General features: G+C 42.2%; 2 protein-coding genes across 2 annotated transcripts in view; one reads left to right on the top strand and one right to left on the bottom strand.

The window, feature by feature from the left end:
* The window catches only part of IFI30 (IFI30 lysosomal thiol reductase), a 106,393-nt gene extending 95,512 nt beyond the window's left edge, over positions 1–10,881 (bottom strand). The window contains exon 1 of the mRNA XM_056570056.1: positions 10,738–10,881. Within this exon, the coding sequence (XP_056426031.1) occupies positions 10,738–10,854 (117 nt within the window). The 5' untranslated portion in view covers positions 10,855–10,881. The remainder of the gene's footprint in view (positions 1–10,737) is intronic.
* The window catches only part of LOC130367582 (uncharacterized), an 81,861-nt gene that overhangs the window by 60,637 nt on the left and 2,281 nt on the right, over positions 1–18,943 (top strand). The gene's annotated exons all lie outside the window — the stretch shown is intronic.

Raw genomic sequence — 18,943 nt, 5'->3', positions numbered from 1 at the left:
TCCAGCCTTACGGAAATGATATGGGAACATACATTTCCCATTGATTTGCATGGGACTTTAAACAAAACCCCGACCCTCACAAATGGGGGTAGTTAAGGGTTAAATTAACTATCCTATATTTTAAGTGGGCATATAAGTAACATGTGACCAAGAATTATCGAATTATCTCCAGCCGTTTGGAAGTTATGCGGTAACATATATTTCCCATTGACTTGCATGGGACTTTAAACATAAGCCCCGCCCCTGGCAAATGGGGGTGAGTAAGGGTTAAATCACCTATCCTATGTTTGTTGTTGACATATAAGTAACATGTGTGCCAAGTTTCATGTTAATATCTTTAGCCGTTTGGACGTGATGCTGGAACATACACACATACATACATACATACACACACACACACACGTTGAGTTTTATATACAGTGCTCCCCCGACCTACGATGGCCCCGACATATGATGAAATCGACATACGATGGCCTCTCAGAGGCCATCGCATGTCGATGTCAGCATCGACATACGATGCTTTTTTATGTCGGGGCCATCGCATTAAGTGCTATCCGGCAGTGCCAAATGCTTAAGCTGCTGCCGGATAGCAGCTTTCTGTTCCCCGTGTGGTGCGGTAAGTATTACTTACCCCTCCACGATGCTCCGGGGTGCCCTCCGGGTCCAGCGCTGGTCTTCCGGTGTCTTCTCGCCCCAATAGGAATGGCGTACGCAGCGGCGTAATGACGTCGCTACGCAGGCCCAGTAAGGCCTTGCGGAAGACAGAAGAGGACCGGAGAAGACAGCGGAGGACCGGAGAAGACAGCGGAGAGCCGAGCGGAGGCCCGGGATCACCATCGGGAGCAGCGGGGACACCATCTCGAGCGGCGGGGACAGGTGAGTACAGCTTCCTATACTTTTACATTGCACGAATCCCTCAACATACGATGGATTCGACAAACGATGGCTCGTTTGGAACAAATTACCATCGTATGTTGAGGGACCACTGTATATAGACTATACAAATAACAACTAACTAAATTATAACTACATGCACCAAAATTAGAATGTTTAAAATTGTCATTTCTGACCCCTATAACTTTTTTTTTATGCATATGGGGCTATATGAGGGCTAATTTTTTTACACCGTGGTCGGTAGTTTTTATCGGTACCATTTTTGTTTTGATGGGACTTTTTATTTGCTTTTAATAACTTTTTTACGGCACGTGGCGGTACCACATGATTTTTTTTTTGACATTATATTATTTAGAAAAAATAGGAAATGGGGGGGGGGGGGTGATTCAAACTTTTATTAGGGAGGGGCTTATTCACATTTATTAAATTTTTTTTTACTTTTTACACTTTTTACTTATTTTTTTATTTTTTTGTCCCCATAAGCTGATCTGGACATCACAATTTCATCTCGATGGTCCCGATCAGCTCCGCTGAGCTGCCGAGATGGTTTCACTTTCATTTTAGATACCGCGATAAACTTTGATCGTGGCGTCTAAAGGGTTAATGCCGGACATTGGCCTGATCAGTGATGCCCGACTTTAACCCTGAGTCCTGGCTGCTCATAGCAGTCGGGACACACCGGGTTTAACACCCGCTCAGCCCAGGAGCGTGTTTTAAATGCCGGTAATGGGACCAGGGTGTACATCTATGCCCTGCCTCCTTCAGAACTCGGGCACAAGGGCGTACCTGTACACCCTGCATCCTTAACAGGTTAAATAAAACCCTGTATTTTTATGTTGTTGAAGTAAAGGTGCAATCTCTAGTTACATCCGTGTTTAGTGAGTGGCTTACTCCCCTGCTGTCACTCAACCCCGACTCATTGTCCATAGACTATTATGGAGTGAATTATTCGGATTTGATCATCGACAACATGTCAAAAGTTGTTAGAAAGTTACTATGCTTTAACCCCTTAAGGACGCAGCCCATTTGGGCCTTAAAGGGGTACTCCGGTACTTACACATCTTACCCCCTATCCAAAGGATAGGGGATAAGATGCCTGATCGCGGGAGTCCCGCAGCTGGGGATGCCCGTGATCATGCACGGGGCACCCCGTTTGTAATCAGTCCCCGGAGCGTGTTCGCTCCGGGTCTGATTAAGGTCGACCGCAGGGCCGGCGGCGTGTGATGTCATGCTCCGCCCCTCAATGCAAGCCTACGGGAGGGGGCGTGATAGCTATCACGCCCCCTCCCGTAGGCTTGCATTGAGGGGCGGAGCGTGACGTCACACGGAGGCGGGGGCGTGACGTCACACGCTCCGGGGACTGATTACAAACGGGATGCCGCGTGCATGATGGTGGGCGTCCCCAGTGGCGGGACTCCCGCGTTCAGGCATCTTATCCCCTATCCTTTGGATAGGGGATAAGATGTGTAAGCACCGGAGTACCCCTTTAAAGACGCAGACAATTTTATTTTTAGGTTTTCGTTTCTTCCTCCTCGCCTTCAAAAAAATCATTACTCTGTTATATTTTCATCCACAGACTAGTATGAGGGCTTGTTTTTTGATAACATACTTTTCTATTACTGTTGCACTTAAAAAAAATCGCTAACATTTTAACCAAATTAATACTTTTAAAATCCCCCTATTTTGAAGACCTATAACCTTTTCATTTTTCTGTATAAGCAGCAGTATGAGGGCTCATTTTTTGCGCCGTGATCTGTACTTTTTATTGATACCATATTTGCTTATATAGAACTTTTAATCCAATAAAATGTTATAAAAAAGCATCTATTTTGGACTTATTTTTTTTTTCCGTTTATTGTACGGTATCATTAACATTTTATTTTAATAGTTCAGATATCTACGCACATGGCGATACCAAATATGTATATGAAATATTTTTTTAACACTTTTTTGAGGTGAAATAGGGAAAATGGGACAATTTACGTTTTTATTGGGGGAGGGGTTTTTTCACATTTTCTTTTACTTTTTTTTACTTTTATGTTTACACTTTAATAGTCCCCATAGGGGACTATTTATAGCAATCATTCGATTGCTAATACTGTTCAGTGCTATGTATAGGACATAGCACTGATCAGGGTTATCGGTCATCTTCTGCTCTGGTCTGCGGGAAGGCAGATCAGAGCAGAAGACGCCGGGAAGGCAGCGGAGCCAGGTGAGGGGACCTCCGTCTGCCGTGCTGCATGATCGGATCGCCGCGGCAGTGCTGCGGGCGATCTAATCATCCATTTTAGTGACCACGATGCTGCATATGCCGTGATCTGTATTGATCACGACATCTGAGGGGTTAATGGTGGACATCTGTGGGATCGCGGATGTCCGCCATTACGGGCGGGTCCCTGGCTGTGATCAGTGACCCCGCGTCATATCTGGTCGGTCCCGGCGGCCATCAACGGCCGGGACCCGCGTCTAATACAGGACATCACCGATCGGGGTGATGCCCTGTATTAACCCTTCAGATGCGGCGATCAAAGCTGAGCGCCGCGTCTGAAGTGAAAGTGAAAGTATCCCGGCTGCTCAGTTGGGCTGTTCGAGATAGCCGCGGTGAAATTGCGGCGTCCCGAACAACTTACTGGACACCGGGAGGGACCTTACCTGCCTCCTCGGTGTTCGATCGGCGAATGACTGCTCCGTGCCTGAGATTCAGGCAGGAGCAGTCAAGCGCCGATAACACTGATCACAGGCGTGTTAATACATGCCAGTGATCTGTGTAAAAGATCAGTGTGTGCAGTGTTATAGGTCCCTATGGGAGCTATAACATTGCAAAAAAAAAAAGTTAAAAAAAAAGTGTTAATAAAGATCATTTAACCCTTTCCCTAATAAAAGTTTGAATCACCCCCCTTTTCCCATATAAAATATAAAACAGTGAAAATTAAAATAAACATATGTGGTATCGCCGCATGCGTAAATGTCCGAACTATAAAAATATATCATTAATTAAACCGCACGGTCAATGGCGTACACGTAAAAAAATTCCAAAGTCCAAATAAGCGTATTTTTGGTCACTTTTTATACCATTAAAAAATGAATAAAAAGTGATCAAACAAAAATGGTACCGATAAAAACTTCAGATGAGCCATCATACCGCCCTGTATGTGGAAAATAAAAAAGTTATAGGGGTCAGAAGATGACATTTTTAAACATATAAATTTTCCTGCATGTAGTTATTTTTTCCAGAAGTACGACAAAATGAAACCTATATAAATAGGGTATAATTTTAACCATATGGACCTACAGAATAATGATAAGGTGTCATTTTTACCAAAATATGCACTGCGTAGAAACTGAAGCCCCCAAAAGTTACAAAATGGCGTTTTTTCTTCGATTTTGTCGCACAATGATTTTTCTTTCCGTTTTGCCGCGGATTTTTGGGTAAAATGACTAATGTCACTGCAAAGAAGAATTGGTGACGCAAAAAATAAGCCATAATATGGATTGTTAGGTGGAAAATTGAAAGGGTTATGATTTTTAAAAGGTAAGGAGGAAAAAACGAAAATGCAAAAACTGAAAAACCCTGCGTCCTTAAAGGAGAACTCCAGAACATAAAAATTGTCCCCCATAGTGCCGGCAGTAAAAAAATAAAGATGTACATACCTTCCTCCGCTCCCCCGAGGCATTCGGTAACCAGCTCCGGCCTCCGCCGTGATCCTCCGCGGAGAGAGTCTTACTGCGCTCAGCCAATCGCCGGCCGAGTCGGGACTTCACTGCAGCCGGTGATTGGCTGAGTGGCAGTGTGACGTTTTCGGCCCTGGACGCAGGTGCCGGTGTAGTGAAGAATTTTGTGTTCTGAAGCGTTTTCACACTGCCGCTCAGCCTATCGCCGGCCGAGTCTGATTTCGCCGCGGCTGGTGATTGGCTGACCGCAGTATGATTCATCCGACCAACGGCAACCAGGAAGTGGATCGCGGTGGATACCGGAGCCGGTTACCAGAGACCCCGGGGGAGTGGAGGAAGGTATGTACATCTGTATTTTTTTACTGCCGGCAGTATGGGCGACAATTTTTATATTCCGGAGTTCTCCTTTAAGGGGTTAAGCATACTGATTTTGCAAAAAAAAAGTTTGCGATTTTTTAAAAGCAGTACAATAATAGAAATGTATGTAACCATGGGTATCATTTTAATCGTATTGACCCAGAGAATAAAGAAAACATGTATTTTTTACCATATATTGTACAGCAAGAAAATGAAACCCCACAAATTTACAAAATTATGATTTTCCATAAAATTTCTTTACACAAAAAATATTTTTTTTTGTTTACCATACATTTTAGGGTAAAATGAGTGATGTCATTAAACAGTACAACTAGTCACGAAAAAAAACAAGCCCTCATATGGGACTGGAAATGGAAATATAAAAGAGTTATGAATAAACAAAAACGCAAAAATAAAATTGGCTGCATCCTTAAGGTAAAAATGAGTCCTTAAGAGGTTAAAAAAAGCTGCCACTAGGTGTTTCCCTACTTATCCAGAGCACACCTCCCCCCATCTTTTGCACAGACTTTGGACTCCTGCTAGCCTGGCAGATGTCCAAACACAGGAAATGCAGTCCGGAGTGTTGAAGGGGGGGGATTGGGGGTCCAGCCTTATCCAATCATAGCTCCTCTCACACTTAAGTGCTGTTTGCTGTTGGTTGCAGAGTAAGGGAGGACATTCTACCCTGTATGGCTTCAGATGATGTCACGCCTGCTGGGGAACACCCCTTCCCAGTCTGTGAACCTGAGACTGAGCAGAAAATACAGAGCAATATCAAGGTAAAAAACTGAAAATCAATAAAAATAAAGGCAGGGGGTGGTTTATCATGATGGGAGCAGTGAACTGGGAGGATTATAAAATGTTTCCAGTAATTGAGAGGTAGTCTTTAAAAAAAAAAATAAATTGTTGTCCACCGGAGTACCCCTTTAACCCCTTAACGACTACGGATGTAAATGTACGTCCTGGTGCGGAGGTACAGGACACATGACCGCGAGCATCAGAGTGGTGCTCGTGTCATGCACTGCAGATACCAACTGCTATCAGCAGCCAGAGACCCGCCGGTAATGGCAGACTGGAAACTGTTCCAAATGCTAGTTCCGGCGCCGGGAGCTTGTGACATCATAGCCCCACCCCCTCATGATGTCACACCCTGCCCCTCAATGCAAGTCTATGGGAGGGGGCGTTACTGTAACGCCCCCTCCCATAGACTTGTATTGAGGGGACGGGGCGTGACATCATGAGGGGGTGGGGCTATGACATCACAAGCTCCCGGCGCCGACACTAGCATTTGGAACAGTTTGTTCCAAACGCTGAGCAGTGGAGTACCCCTTTAAGGTCAAAATGGGCTTGGTCCTTAAGGGGTTAATCACATCAGATTAAAACTTGATCACATTAAAAGTAAAGACACCAGAACACACACTGGAGGGCATGCATGGAAAGGGCATGCAAACACTGGGGCTCAGAACACATGTATAACTGTATAACCAGTTAAGAAGTCTTTACCAGCTTTTAAAAAAATGTTCAGTATGTGTTCTGGTGTCTCTACTTTATATAAGACCAAGTAAAGGCCAGGCCATTTTTCATTTTTGCCCTTTTGTTTTCTCCTCCTCACCTTCTAAACATCATAACACTTTCAATTTTGCACCTACAGACCCATATGAGGGCTTGTTTTTGCGCCAACAATTTTACTTTGTTATGACATCAATCATTTAACCACAAAGTCTATGGGGAAACCAGAAAAAAATATTTGTGGGCATATAAAAAAAAAAGCTATTTTGTAACTTTTGGGGTCTTCCAATTCTACGCAGTGCATTTTTCGGTAAAAATAACACCTAATCTTTATTCTGTAGGTCCATACTGTCACAAAGGTGCCTAATTTATATAGATTTTATTTTATTTTACTACTTTAAAAAAAAAAAAAAAAAAAAAAAAGGTATTCCTACATGCACCAAAATTAGTATGTTTAAAATTGTCATCTTCTGACCCCTATAACTTTTTTATTTTTCTGTATATGGGGATGTGTGAGGGCTCATTTTTTGCACCGTGGTCTGTAGTTTTTATCAGTACCAATATTTGTTTTGATGGGATCTTTTGAACGCTGTTTATACATTTTTTAGGGTATACAAAGTGACCAAAAATATGCAATTTTGGACTTTGGTATTTTTTTCATAAACGCCATTGACTGTGCAGTTTTACACTTTTTTAGTCCCTTAAGGGAATTTTAGGAGGAATCATTAGATTCCTCATACAGATCGATATAGTTTAATAGAACTACATGGATCTGTGTGCTCTACACTCGATTGATAAAGCCTGGTCCAGGCTTTATTAATCTCAGAGCCGCAGCCAGCAAGTAAGCAGAGGTAAGCTCTCCGGCCACCTCCACAGTGGATTCCCCCCCGGTTAAAGGGCCCTTTAGAGACTGGTTAAAGGTCCCTTTAGATGCCGCTGTCAGCTTTGACAGTGGAGGTCTACAGGGTTAATAGCCGGCCGCGTGTCGGCTATTAACGACGGCCATCAGCTACAAGAATCAGCTGGCTCATCCTTAAACAGCAACCGTTTTTTTGTGCACTTCTCTTATTCTTGGTGGTCACAACATTATATATGCGCAGGATACTGTACTCATTGCATATGCAGTGTGAAATTTGCTACATATTATCCTATAAGGAAACACACAGGGCTACCTGGTGGAAGCCCTGTGGGCGAAAAATTTCGGCAGCAGAAATTCCGCTGTAGACCCCATTAAAGTCTGTAGGGTCTAAGGCAGAAATTCCACAGCCGAAAATCTGCTGTGGACAGCCCGCTTCAATTCAAACTTGAGCGGGAAACACGCCCAGGAATCCGCCTATGTGAACACACTCTTAGGGCACGTTCACATGTGCATATTTTGTTGCAAATTTTCTACTGCAGATTTTTCTGCCTATTGACTTTAATAGGTAGGAAAATCAGCAGCAGAAAACATGCAGAAAAATATGCACGTGTTAATGTACCCTTAAAGGGGTACTCTGGTGGAAAATTTTATATTAACTGGTGGCAGAAAGTTAAACAGATTCGTAAATTACTTCTATTAAAAAATCTTAATCCTTCCAGTACTTATTAGCTGCTAAATATTACAGAGGAAATTCTTTTCTTTTTGGAACACAGAGCTTTTTGCTGACATCACGAGCACAGTGCTCTCTGCTGACATCTCTGTCCATTTTAAGAACTGTCCAGAGTAGGAGAAATTCCCCATAGCAAACATATGCTGCTCTGCAGCCAGGAACCCGCCAGTAATGGCGGACATCCTTGATCACACGGATGTCCGCCATTAACCCCTCAGATGCTGTGATCAATACAGATCACGGCATCTGCGGCAGTGTGGTACTTTAAATGGATGATCGTATCGCCCGCAGCGCTGCCATGGGGATCTGATCATCCAGTATGGTGGCCGGAGGTCCCCTCACTTGGTCTCCCTATGGGGACTATTAAAGTGTAAAAATGAAAGTAAAAAAAAATTGAAAAATCCCCTCCCCCAATAAAAATGTAAAATTTCCTTTTTTACCATTTTACCCCCATAATGTGTAAAAAAATAAATAAATAATTAATACACATTTTTGTTATCGCTGCATGCGTGAAATGTCTGAACTATTAAAATATAATGTTACTGATCCCGTACGGTGAACAGCGTGAACATTGTCACATTTTATAAAAAAAAAAGTTTTATATACACAAATGTGGTATCAATAAAAAGGACAGATCATGGCGCAAAAAATGAGCCCCATACCACTGCTTATACGGAAAAATGAAAAAGTTATAGGTTATCAAATTAGAAGGATTTTAAACATACTAATTTGGTTAAAAAGTTTGCGATTTTTTTTAAGCGCAACAATAATAGAAAAGTATATAATCATGGGTATCATTTTTATCGTATTGACCCACAAAATAAAGAACACATGTCCTTTTTACCTTAAATTGTACAGGGTGAAAACGAAACCTTCCAATATTTGCAAAATTCCAGTTTTCTTTTTAATTTCCCCACACAAACAGTATTTTTTTAGTTGCTCCATACATTTTATGGTAAAATGTGTGATTTCATTATGCAGGAAAACTGATCACGCAAACAACAAGCCATTGTACTAGTCTGTGGATGAAAAATCAAAAATGCAAAAATAAAATTGGCCTGGTCCTTAAGGTCAAAATGGGCTTGGTCTTTAAGGGGTTAAAGAGTACCCGTCATCAAACCATATTTTCTAAACTAACTCAGATTATATTCACTAACTAGTCCTTACACCCCTTCTGCCCTTAAAAAAAAATTCTGAGCTTTAAAAAGCTCTTTATCATACCTTTCCCCTTGCTCACATTTATGGACATTTATCAACAGGTTTAGTCAGGTTTTCTTTACTATAATTGTCGCAAAATTGTCGCAACTGCGACTACGCGATTTTTCGTGCGACATTTTGACTGGAAAGCGAGAAAAGCAAGTTTTCCAAAAATTAACTATGTAGTAATAATTTTAAAATGGACTACGGGTAGTCAGGTATTTATTAACTGCGACAGTCGCAACTGCGCAAAAAAAGTCGCAACAGGGTTAAAAATTTACTAAATTTACTCCAGCTCAAACATGGAGCAGAAAAAGCTACTACCAAAGTAAAAAAGGAAAAATTGCTTACGTGAAAGAAAATTATCAACAGGCTGAAACCAGTTGATAAATAAGTCACACATAAGCAAAAAAAAAGTAAGGAAAAAATTACTAAAAAAAAAGAATATATATGCAAACATTGATAAATGTCCCTCATTGTGTTAGCTCTCGGCAGGAGAAAGTGGGCATTCCCCAGCAGGCGCAACGTCACGGAAGCCTGCAAGAGATGTGCCTCGCTATGCCCAGCACGCACTTCCTGAGTTTGGTCTCCTGCCAGGCTGGGAGGAGACCAAACTAACTGTTTGACTTATGCAGGGAACAGAACAGAGCCACCTAGTTGCCGTTTTTTTCAATCATATTAAAAACATATAAAGGTTTAGAATTTTAACAGCAAGTAAATAGCAAAGTGTCTTATAATTACATAAGGAACAATATATTTAATAAAGATATATTTTAATTGTGTTGTTTTTGTACACTTTTTTTTGTATGTTCTCTCATTAGCAGGAGTGCACATGTAAACCTACTATTAATGGTACTGTTGTTTTCTTTTGGTGATTATTATATTTTATGTTGTGTTCAGTCATTTAATTTACTTTGAACTCTGCAACATAAAATCTGCAGCGTCAAATCCTACACATCAAATATGAGCAGGATACAAGGAGAAAACAAAGTCTTAGAAAGTCGTAGAAAACAAATAGTAACACCAGCTTTAAATTAATAATGATAATAACATTATTATCACTGCTGCGGCCAGTGATTGGAAAAGGAAGAAGAAGACAGAAGGTCGAGGGGGGGAAAGCTGCACGGGATCGGGGTATGTGAGTATGGCTTTTATTTGATCATTTTATTTTCGCTCCAGCTGCATATTTTTTATTTTTTATATTTTTTCAAGCATTGGAATATCCCATTAACAGACCTCACTATATGCACTGTATAGCACAGAGGAAAAAAGTTATCTCCATGTTGCTGAACTAAACATCCCAGAATATCTAACACAACCTTGAAGATTCAGGTACAGTCCTGTAAACATATCTGTCACTGCAGCATGATACAGCAGTAGCTATTAATAGCAATGGATTTGGAAAGTTACAGTAAAAGGTTAATGTAGCTGAAAGAAGAGCATAGAAAGCATGTACTTTGTGTGAAATATGAAAAGATTAAAATAGTGAGAAGTGTTGGGTTCAAGGTATTTGTCTTACCTGACAGGCTTTAGCAATCTCCCAGGTGCTGCACCACTCACTAGGAGGGTGGTCACATAGCTGCTGACTGTAAGTACCTGCAAAGTACAAAGTCAGGAAAAGCACAGCAGACTTCATTGTGTACTTTACAAAGCAGCAACTGGCCAGGAAACTGAAAACAACTTAGTTATACAGAGCCACTCCCAGCAATCTCAGCCCTCCATGATCCTCCCACAGTACATTTCCCAGGAAAGACAGTCTGTATCCAGGATGGAAGAGGTTTCATAAATTGGAGAATACAAGGGGGGTTCTTCCACTTCAAGGACACATCACCAGAAAGTTTTTTTAGTCATGCTCTATAACTGGGGTATACAATGTTTATTGTAACATGGAATGTTGCTAGATTGTACTATTTAAAGGGACTGTAATCTCACGTAAAGTGCCTGAAGGGTTCTCTTTAGAAAGTCAGTCTCATCCTGCAGAGTGTGTGTTTTGGTAGCAGGTGGGGTTCTCCCTTTTCCTGTATGAAGTGTCCCCATGGATATAACTAAACTGGAATAGAATGTTTCGGTACTTTCCGTATGCATCAGGTTTTAACATCCTGGAAATCCCCTTCAAAATTAGCTGCAAAAAGTAAGAGGAAGTCTGTATGTAGTGTGGTGAGGGTGTGATGAGGGCAGATGTTATTACCCTACGGGGAGATGGCATTAACCCCTTGTGTTCGTGACGCCAGGGCATGGTTTTACCTCTACACCACCTGAAGGTATGGCCTCTGGATCCTGGGCTAGGCACGGGGCAAATAATGATTCCAATGCCAAGTTACAGAACAATGGCAGCTTTACCGAGGCAGACTGATGGAATAGTCTTTACAGCTCAGTTAGGCCCAAAAAGTGACCAGTGACTTTCGAGACTTGTGGGCTCGCTGGGACTTGTAGTGGACTTGGATTAATTGCTCCAGGCTCACGCTGAATTTAGCCAGACTGATCTTGACTGACTTGACTAGGACTGACTAGACTTCACCCCTTGTTTAGCTTAGCAGGTTTTGATGTTCACCTGTGGGGCACTTGGTTAATGGAAGCATGGCTGCGTGGTGGGCCTTGGGTCTCCTCAGGACACCAGACACTCTCCCTAGGTCTTGACTTTACTGTAGCTCAGCAACAACTAACTAACTAGCTCCTCCCAGGGTTTATATGGGGAGACTCTGAAGGGGTCCTATAGGTGACCCTATAAGTCACCAGATCACTGGTACCTTCCATGGTTGCAAGACTTGGTAACAACAGTTAACCTCTTAAGGACGCAGGGTGTACCTGTATGCCCTGCGCCTGGTTCTGGTATAAAATGCGGGGTCACGTCGTGACCCCGCGTCATACCGGGTCAGTCCCGGTGGCTAATGACAGCCGGGACCCTGGGCTTATAGCATGCGGCACTGATCATTGTGCCACGTGCTATTAACCCTTTAGACGCAGCGTTCGAAGTTGATCACCATGTCTAAAATGAAAGTAAAAGCTTCCCGGCAGCTCAGTCGGGCTGATCGGGACCATCGCGGTGAAATCGGGACCACCGCGATGTCCCATTCAGCTAGAACGCGAGCGGAGGTCCCCTTGTCTGCCTCTGTCGCGTCAGATCGGCGATTGATTGCTCCAAGCCTGTCAATGCACGGCAATGATCTGTGTATGAGATCGGTATGTGCAGTAAAATAGCCACCGTGGGGGGTGGGGCGCTTATAACACTGCAAAAAAAAGTGTAAAAAAAAGTTAATAAAGATCATTTAACACCTTCCCTAATAAAAGTTTCAATCACCCCCCTTTTCTCATAAAAAAAAAAAACTGTGTAAATAAAAATAAACATATGTGGTATCGCCGCGTGCGGAAACCGCACGGTCAATGGTGTACGCGCAAAAAAATTCCAAAGTAGCGTATTTTTGGTCACTTTTTATATCATGAAAAAAAGAATAAAAAGCGATCAAAAAGTCCAATCAATACAACAATGGTACCGCTAAAAACTTTAGATCACGGCGCAAAAAATGAGCCCTCATACCAGCCTGTACACGGAAAAATAAAAAGTTATAGGGGTCAGAAGATGACAATTTTAAACTTATAAATTTTCCTGCATGTAGTTATGATTTTTTTTTTTAAGTGAGACAAAATCAAACCTATAAAATAGGGTATCATTTTTACCATGTGGACCTTCAGAATAAAGTTAAGATTTACTATGTAGAAACGGAAACCCCCAAAAGTTACAAAATTGCATTTTTTCTTAATTTTTGTCAGACAATGAATTTTTTCCCATTTTGCCGTGGATATTTTGGTAAAATGACTAATGTCACTGCAAAGTAGATGTTACGCCGAGCGCTCCGGGTCCCCGTTCCTCCCCGGAGCGCTCGCCTCATCCTCGTTGCTGCAGCGCCCCGGTCAGATCCACTGACCGGGTGCGCTGCGGTACCGCCTCCAGCCGGGATGCGATTCGCGATGCGGGTGGCGCCCGCTCGCGATGCGCACCCCGGTCCCCGTACCTGACTCGCTCTCCGTCGGTCCTGTCCCGGCGCGCGCGGCCCCGCTCCCTAGGGCGCGCGCGCGCCGGGTCTCTGCGATTTAAAGGGCCACTGCGCCGCTGATTGGCGCAGTGGTTCTAATTAGTGTGTTCACCTGTGCACTCCTTATATATACCTCACTTCCCCTGCACTCCCTCGCCGGATCTTGTTGCCCTTGTGCCTAGTGAAAGCGTTCCCTTGTTTGTTCCTAGCCTGTGTTCCAGACCTCCTGCCGTTGCCCCTGACTACGATCCTTGCTGCCTGCCCCGACCTTCTGCTACGTCCGACCTTGCTTCTGTCTACTCCCTTGTACCGCGCCTATCTTTAGCAGTCAGAGAGGTTGAGCCGTTGCTAGTGGATACGACCTGGTCACTACCGCCGCAGCAAGACCATCCCGCTTTGCGGCGGGCTCTGGTGAAAACCTGTAGTGACTTAGAACCGGTCCACTAGCACGGTCCTCGCCTATCCCTCTCTGGCACAGAGGATCCACCTCCTACCAGCCGGGATCGTGACAGTAGAATTGATGGTGCAAAAAATAAGCCATAATAGTTCGTCATGCCACCGCCCCATCCTGAATACTATTGGACAATTTGAGATATTCATTTAAGTGTGGTTACACCCCTGTCTGCTACTTTTGTGATTTTGACTTTATATTGCACTTTTTAACACTTTGTACCACTTTATATGTATCATGGCACTTATGGACATATACACTATGTCCCTTATCTGTATCTTAACATGCACGATTTTATTGTTTATACTTTGTGTTTGACTACCATATGATGTATGTAAATTAATTAGTCACATGACAATGTGTATTTAAACCCTATTGGATCACTTGCACTTTGACTTGACAATGGTGGTGTGAGACCACAGAAACGTAGTCACTGTACTTATGGAATAAAGCTACATCCTTAACTTGAATACGCTGGTGTGCTGCAGTCAACCTTCTTGTATCTATTTATTTATCTATTTATCTCTCTCTCTCTCTCTCTCTCTCTCTCACTATATATATATATATATATATATATATATATATATATATATATAACCAAATAATAAGTTGGCCAGCACTATTTGATTACAAACTATTGTATAGACCTGGCTTGCAGGTGCAGGCTGCTGGGCTAAATATACAGCAACAGGAGAATACAGCAGCACACTGCTAGCACAAAGATATAGATAAAACATGAGTATATAGATAAAACATGAGTATATAGATAGAAAATGAAAAGCTATACAGCTGTAGTGCAATAAATGAAAATATGAAATTATGAGGTACTTAGCTTGCGAACTTGGCGGCCAAATAGCGTGGACCGTTCCACCACGGTAAGGTGACCTCATTCTGGGACGGACCCTACACTATGAATATGCCTCTGTGTGAACAGTTCAACAGGCATTGCAAGGTCTGAAACATACAAGGCACCTTATATACACCTAATAGAGGTGGGTGGGGTGCAAGGCCAACATGGAGGTAGCCACTCCCCCTCCTGTTGCTATATATATATATATATATATATATATATATACACACACACACACACACACACATACATAGCATATTATATATAATCTGAAAAACAAATGCAGCACTCCAGGATAGTGAAAAACGTGATATAAAACAAAAATATTATTCATCAAAGTGTAACAGTGACGTTTTGTCCATCTTTTAAAGAATCCTGCCCTGGGGAGAGTCGAAAGGTTGCTGCTACACTTTGTTTGATGGAATACATTTTTTGATCACGTCTTTTACTATCCTGGAGTGCTGCATTGGTTTTTTAGGTTTTTTTTTGCTACAGGAATTTTGTGGACCTTGCTCTTTACATTTGCCTGCACGCGCTGCCTAAGAATTTTACTCTATCTTTACAAGAGTGCTGCTGTATCTGCTTTTTCTACTATACATATATATATATATATAGCGTTTAATACCTGTCCCCCTACTTTTGTCCTGGTACCAGTGTGCCCCCTAAAATTTGAAAGCTAATGTTGCCACTGCAACCAAAGCTGTGAATTTTACTGCTGTGAATGCAGCCGCAATCGCTCATTTTGTTGTAGATTTGTGATTGATTTCACCATGTTTAAAGAGGTGAGAGCCACGGTGAACCTGCAATATAATCTGTATGTGAAGGGTACAAGAGTCTTGATAGAATAATACAGATCTGTAATCTTGTATGATGTGTATCATAATTCTGTAATCTTGTATGATGTATATCTTAATTCTGCCTTTTGTAACCGCAAGGCTCGTACCGTACTTCTCGTTTTCTCAACTGCTGATTCCTAACTGTTGTGCACGTACATCCTGTTCTTGTGTACTGCTGACTTGTAACTATTAAGCAACATGGTATATATATATGAACGTTGGCAAATAGTAAAACAGAGCGTACTTAGACGGCATCTTGTGTGCATGTATTTTTTCCACACCTGACAAGACGCTCTCCTGGCCAGTACAAGCCTTAAGCCAAATTGGACCTAGTACCAGGGGTACAGAAAAGACAGAGAACCAGTACCAGGGGTACTGAGTAGATTATTCAGCAATACCTTTCAGCTGGGGGCTCGTCCGGGATCGAGAGGGTCATCCTCCGGACCGGTAAGAACCATATCCTTGTGTGGTATTGTCGACCCGGGGGGCACTGGCCACGTCTCGATTCCAGTAAGTATAAGAGTTATTTTCATATCGTGTCTGGGACACAGTATTACAGTATTTGCCTTCTGTTCAGGGAACAGGGGAAATGAGGAACTAAGAGTAATTTGACAATCCAGGGTGGTTGTCTTGTTTCAATTTGGCTTAACGCTTACAAAAAACTTCTTGTATTTCTGTTTAGTTCTGTTTAGTGTTTTACTTGTAACTTCCTTTTTTTCCCCTTACGCTTAAGAAGACACGTGAGTCTACTACCCGTTGCTTTAATGTCTAGAGTAAGGTGCATATAACTGTTATAATATTAATACTAATAATAATAATAGTAATAATCTGCTGGTTCTCAAAACATCTGTAAGACGCCCCACCCTCCCGGCTAGAGGTAACTTGTTGACCCGGGATGTGGTGAAAGCAAGTGACAGTTTGTTCAGAGATACCGTGCATGCTCAGTGATTGGTGCAATTAAATCAGAGAATCCCTAATCTGTTGAGAGGAATTGTCGGAGCCATCAGAGTTCAGTACAGTCAAATCCAGAGATTGAGGTTTTGCACCAATTACGGAACATGGGTTCCAAATCATCTAAGTCATATCCTCCTCCCCTTCCCGGTGAAACATGTAAGGCTTATGTGGCCCGAGTTAGCCCTACAGGATGGGACTTAGTGAATCCATGGGTAGATGATATAGCTGGTAGGTGAGAATTCATGAAGGACTCCAGCCCATTCCCAAGGGAGGGGGCCAATGATAAATACCACCTGACCCCCACTCTAACAACTACATTTGTAATCTCGAGAAGGGTAGAGAGCGTATATGGAGAGAATTAGAAGAGGAACTTAACCAAGTTTTCAAACAAAAATCATCACTGCCTATTGCTGTGGCATGCAAACAAAAACTAGGTGAAACTGTTACTGAATTTTGGGAAAGGTTCACAGCATGTTGGCGTTATGATGCAGGGCTGTGTAAATTGTTTGATAGGATTAGAGATTGTTGTCAGAAATAGAGACTCAACGATTTGGTGGAGAAGCAGGTGATTTGTGAAGGAGAAAGCATGTGAAGCAGTGTGAGGAATGTAGGATGAGCAGAGCTGAAATTGCTGGAATAAATGAAGTGAAGATGAGTGTTCAATGCTATGGAATGGAGTGATGTGGTAAATCGCTTGGAAAGCCCTGTGTATGTGGTCATATGATGGCGTTTATAGGATGGTTCTTATGATATAAAGTATGTTATATATGTGTGAGGTGTATAGAATCAGGAGTGTATAGAAAATGACCAGTGAATGTTTTCCCTGTGAAGCTGTTTGTGTTGTAATGAAAATGGTGTTAAAAGAAAAATATATTCACGTGGTATTAAATTGAACTATTTGATGATATTTCATTAATTTCTTGCCTTCACAGTAACACAGGGTTGATGCCAAAAAAAATGAAATTTATCAGGAAATGCGATTAATTGTCTGATTATATTACAGGAGTAATAAGAGAAGAAATTTGGCCAAGAAGATAAAATAAATAAAAAAGTGATCACTATTTAATTGATAAATATTACTTTAGGCATTTACAATCAAGCTAATGGTTTACTGGATTATAAACAATGCGCATTGGAGATAATTATTTTTACATTTTTTTTAAGAGAGCTGTGCACACTTTTATTTTTATATCTTTGGTGAGAATGTGGGCCCTGTGTGTTGTACGTTAAGTATTTGTAAATGTCGGTATTGTTACATGTTATGTTTCTTGTATGTCTCTTGATGTTATGTAACACTGTCAGTAACACATGTGATAATAGATGTTTCATGGTGACTGACCAGAATTAGGGAAAGACAAGAAGCCAGACTCAAAGGGGTGGTGACTGGTGACAGAGGTTTGGGAGGAGTAAGGCGGGGTTTACAGGGAGCAAAACAGCTTCTTCTTCTTCTTCGGATCTGGTGTAATTTTGTTTTTCAGGGGATGTGTGTATATATATATATATATATATATATATATATATATGTATATATATATATATGCGTATATAAATGTCAACTGTTTGAAATTGAGTATGTTCATAGTAGCTGTATACACAATGCCCCAAGGGTGACCATTTAACCTTCCTTTCGCATCATACCTGAATGCCCTGTAAACCTCCTGAGAAGAGACCTCATATGTAAACTCAAATTACATATCACTTCATCCCAGTCCAGGTTACATGTCACGTCTGACCTCGCACCCATAGTCACACCTGCAGGGTACTATCCTGCTGGACATTATCCTGTTATGTCCCCGACCCAAGTCCCAACTGAGGTAGACCCCATTGTCTGGTCCCATGGAGACCATGATGTAGGACATATTGACTGTACACCATACAAGGCAAGACTCAAACCAGACATCCTCCCGGTCTACCAAAAACAGCACCCCTTGTCACAGGAAAAAAATCAAAAGTATCTGCCCTATGATCAAACATTTCCTACAAACTTGAGTCTTAGAACATACTGTCTCTCCCTACTGCACTCCAATTAATCCGGTCCCCAAACCTGATGGTACTGTCTGTTTTGTACCAGACCTGAGAGCCATCAACAGACTAATTGTGCCTATTGCCCCTATAGTTCCTGATGTCACCCAACTGTTGTCATCAATCCCAGCACAGGCAACTCATTTTTCTGTCCTCGATCTGAAGAATGCTTTCTTCTCGATCCCAGTGGACAAAGAGACCAGACTCCTTTTTGCTTTTTCCTTTGAGGGACTACAGTTAACCTGGTGTGCAATGCCCCAGGGGTATGCTGATTCACCAGTTTTGTTCAGCATTGTCCTCCAAGCCTTTATAAAATCATGGCACGCCCCCCAGGGTTCTGTTCTCCTCCAAAATGTTGATGATTTGTTAATGTGTAGTTTCTCTGAGGAGGCCTGCCTTGAGGATGGTGTTGTGAACAGGTTGAATATCTGGGTTTTGTTCTGCCAAAAGGGAAAAGGGAGTTGAGCACGTCTAGAGTCCAGTCTGTAGCGGGCCTGGTCACCCCGCACGCCCAGAAGGAAATGCAATCTTTCTTGGGTATGATAAACTACTGCAGACAGTGGATTCCCGACTGCTCATAG

The sequence above is a fragment of the Hyla sarda genome, chromosome 1 (assembly GCF_029499605.1).
Source record: "Hyla sarda isolate aHylSar1 chromosome 1, aHylSar1.hap1, whole genome shotgun sequence".
Taxonomy (NCBI): Eukaryota; Metazoa; Chordata; class Amphibia; order Anura; family Hylidae; genus Hyla; species Hyla sarda.
The sequence above is the reverse complement of the archived record's forward strand: the minus strand, read 5'-3'. Positions and strand labels throughout refer to the sequence as shown.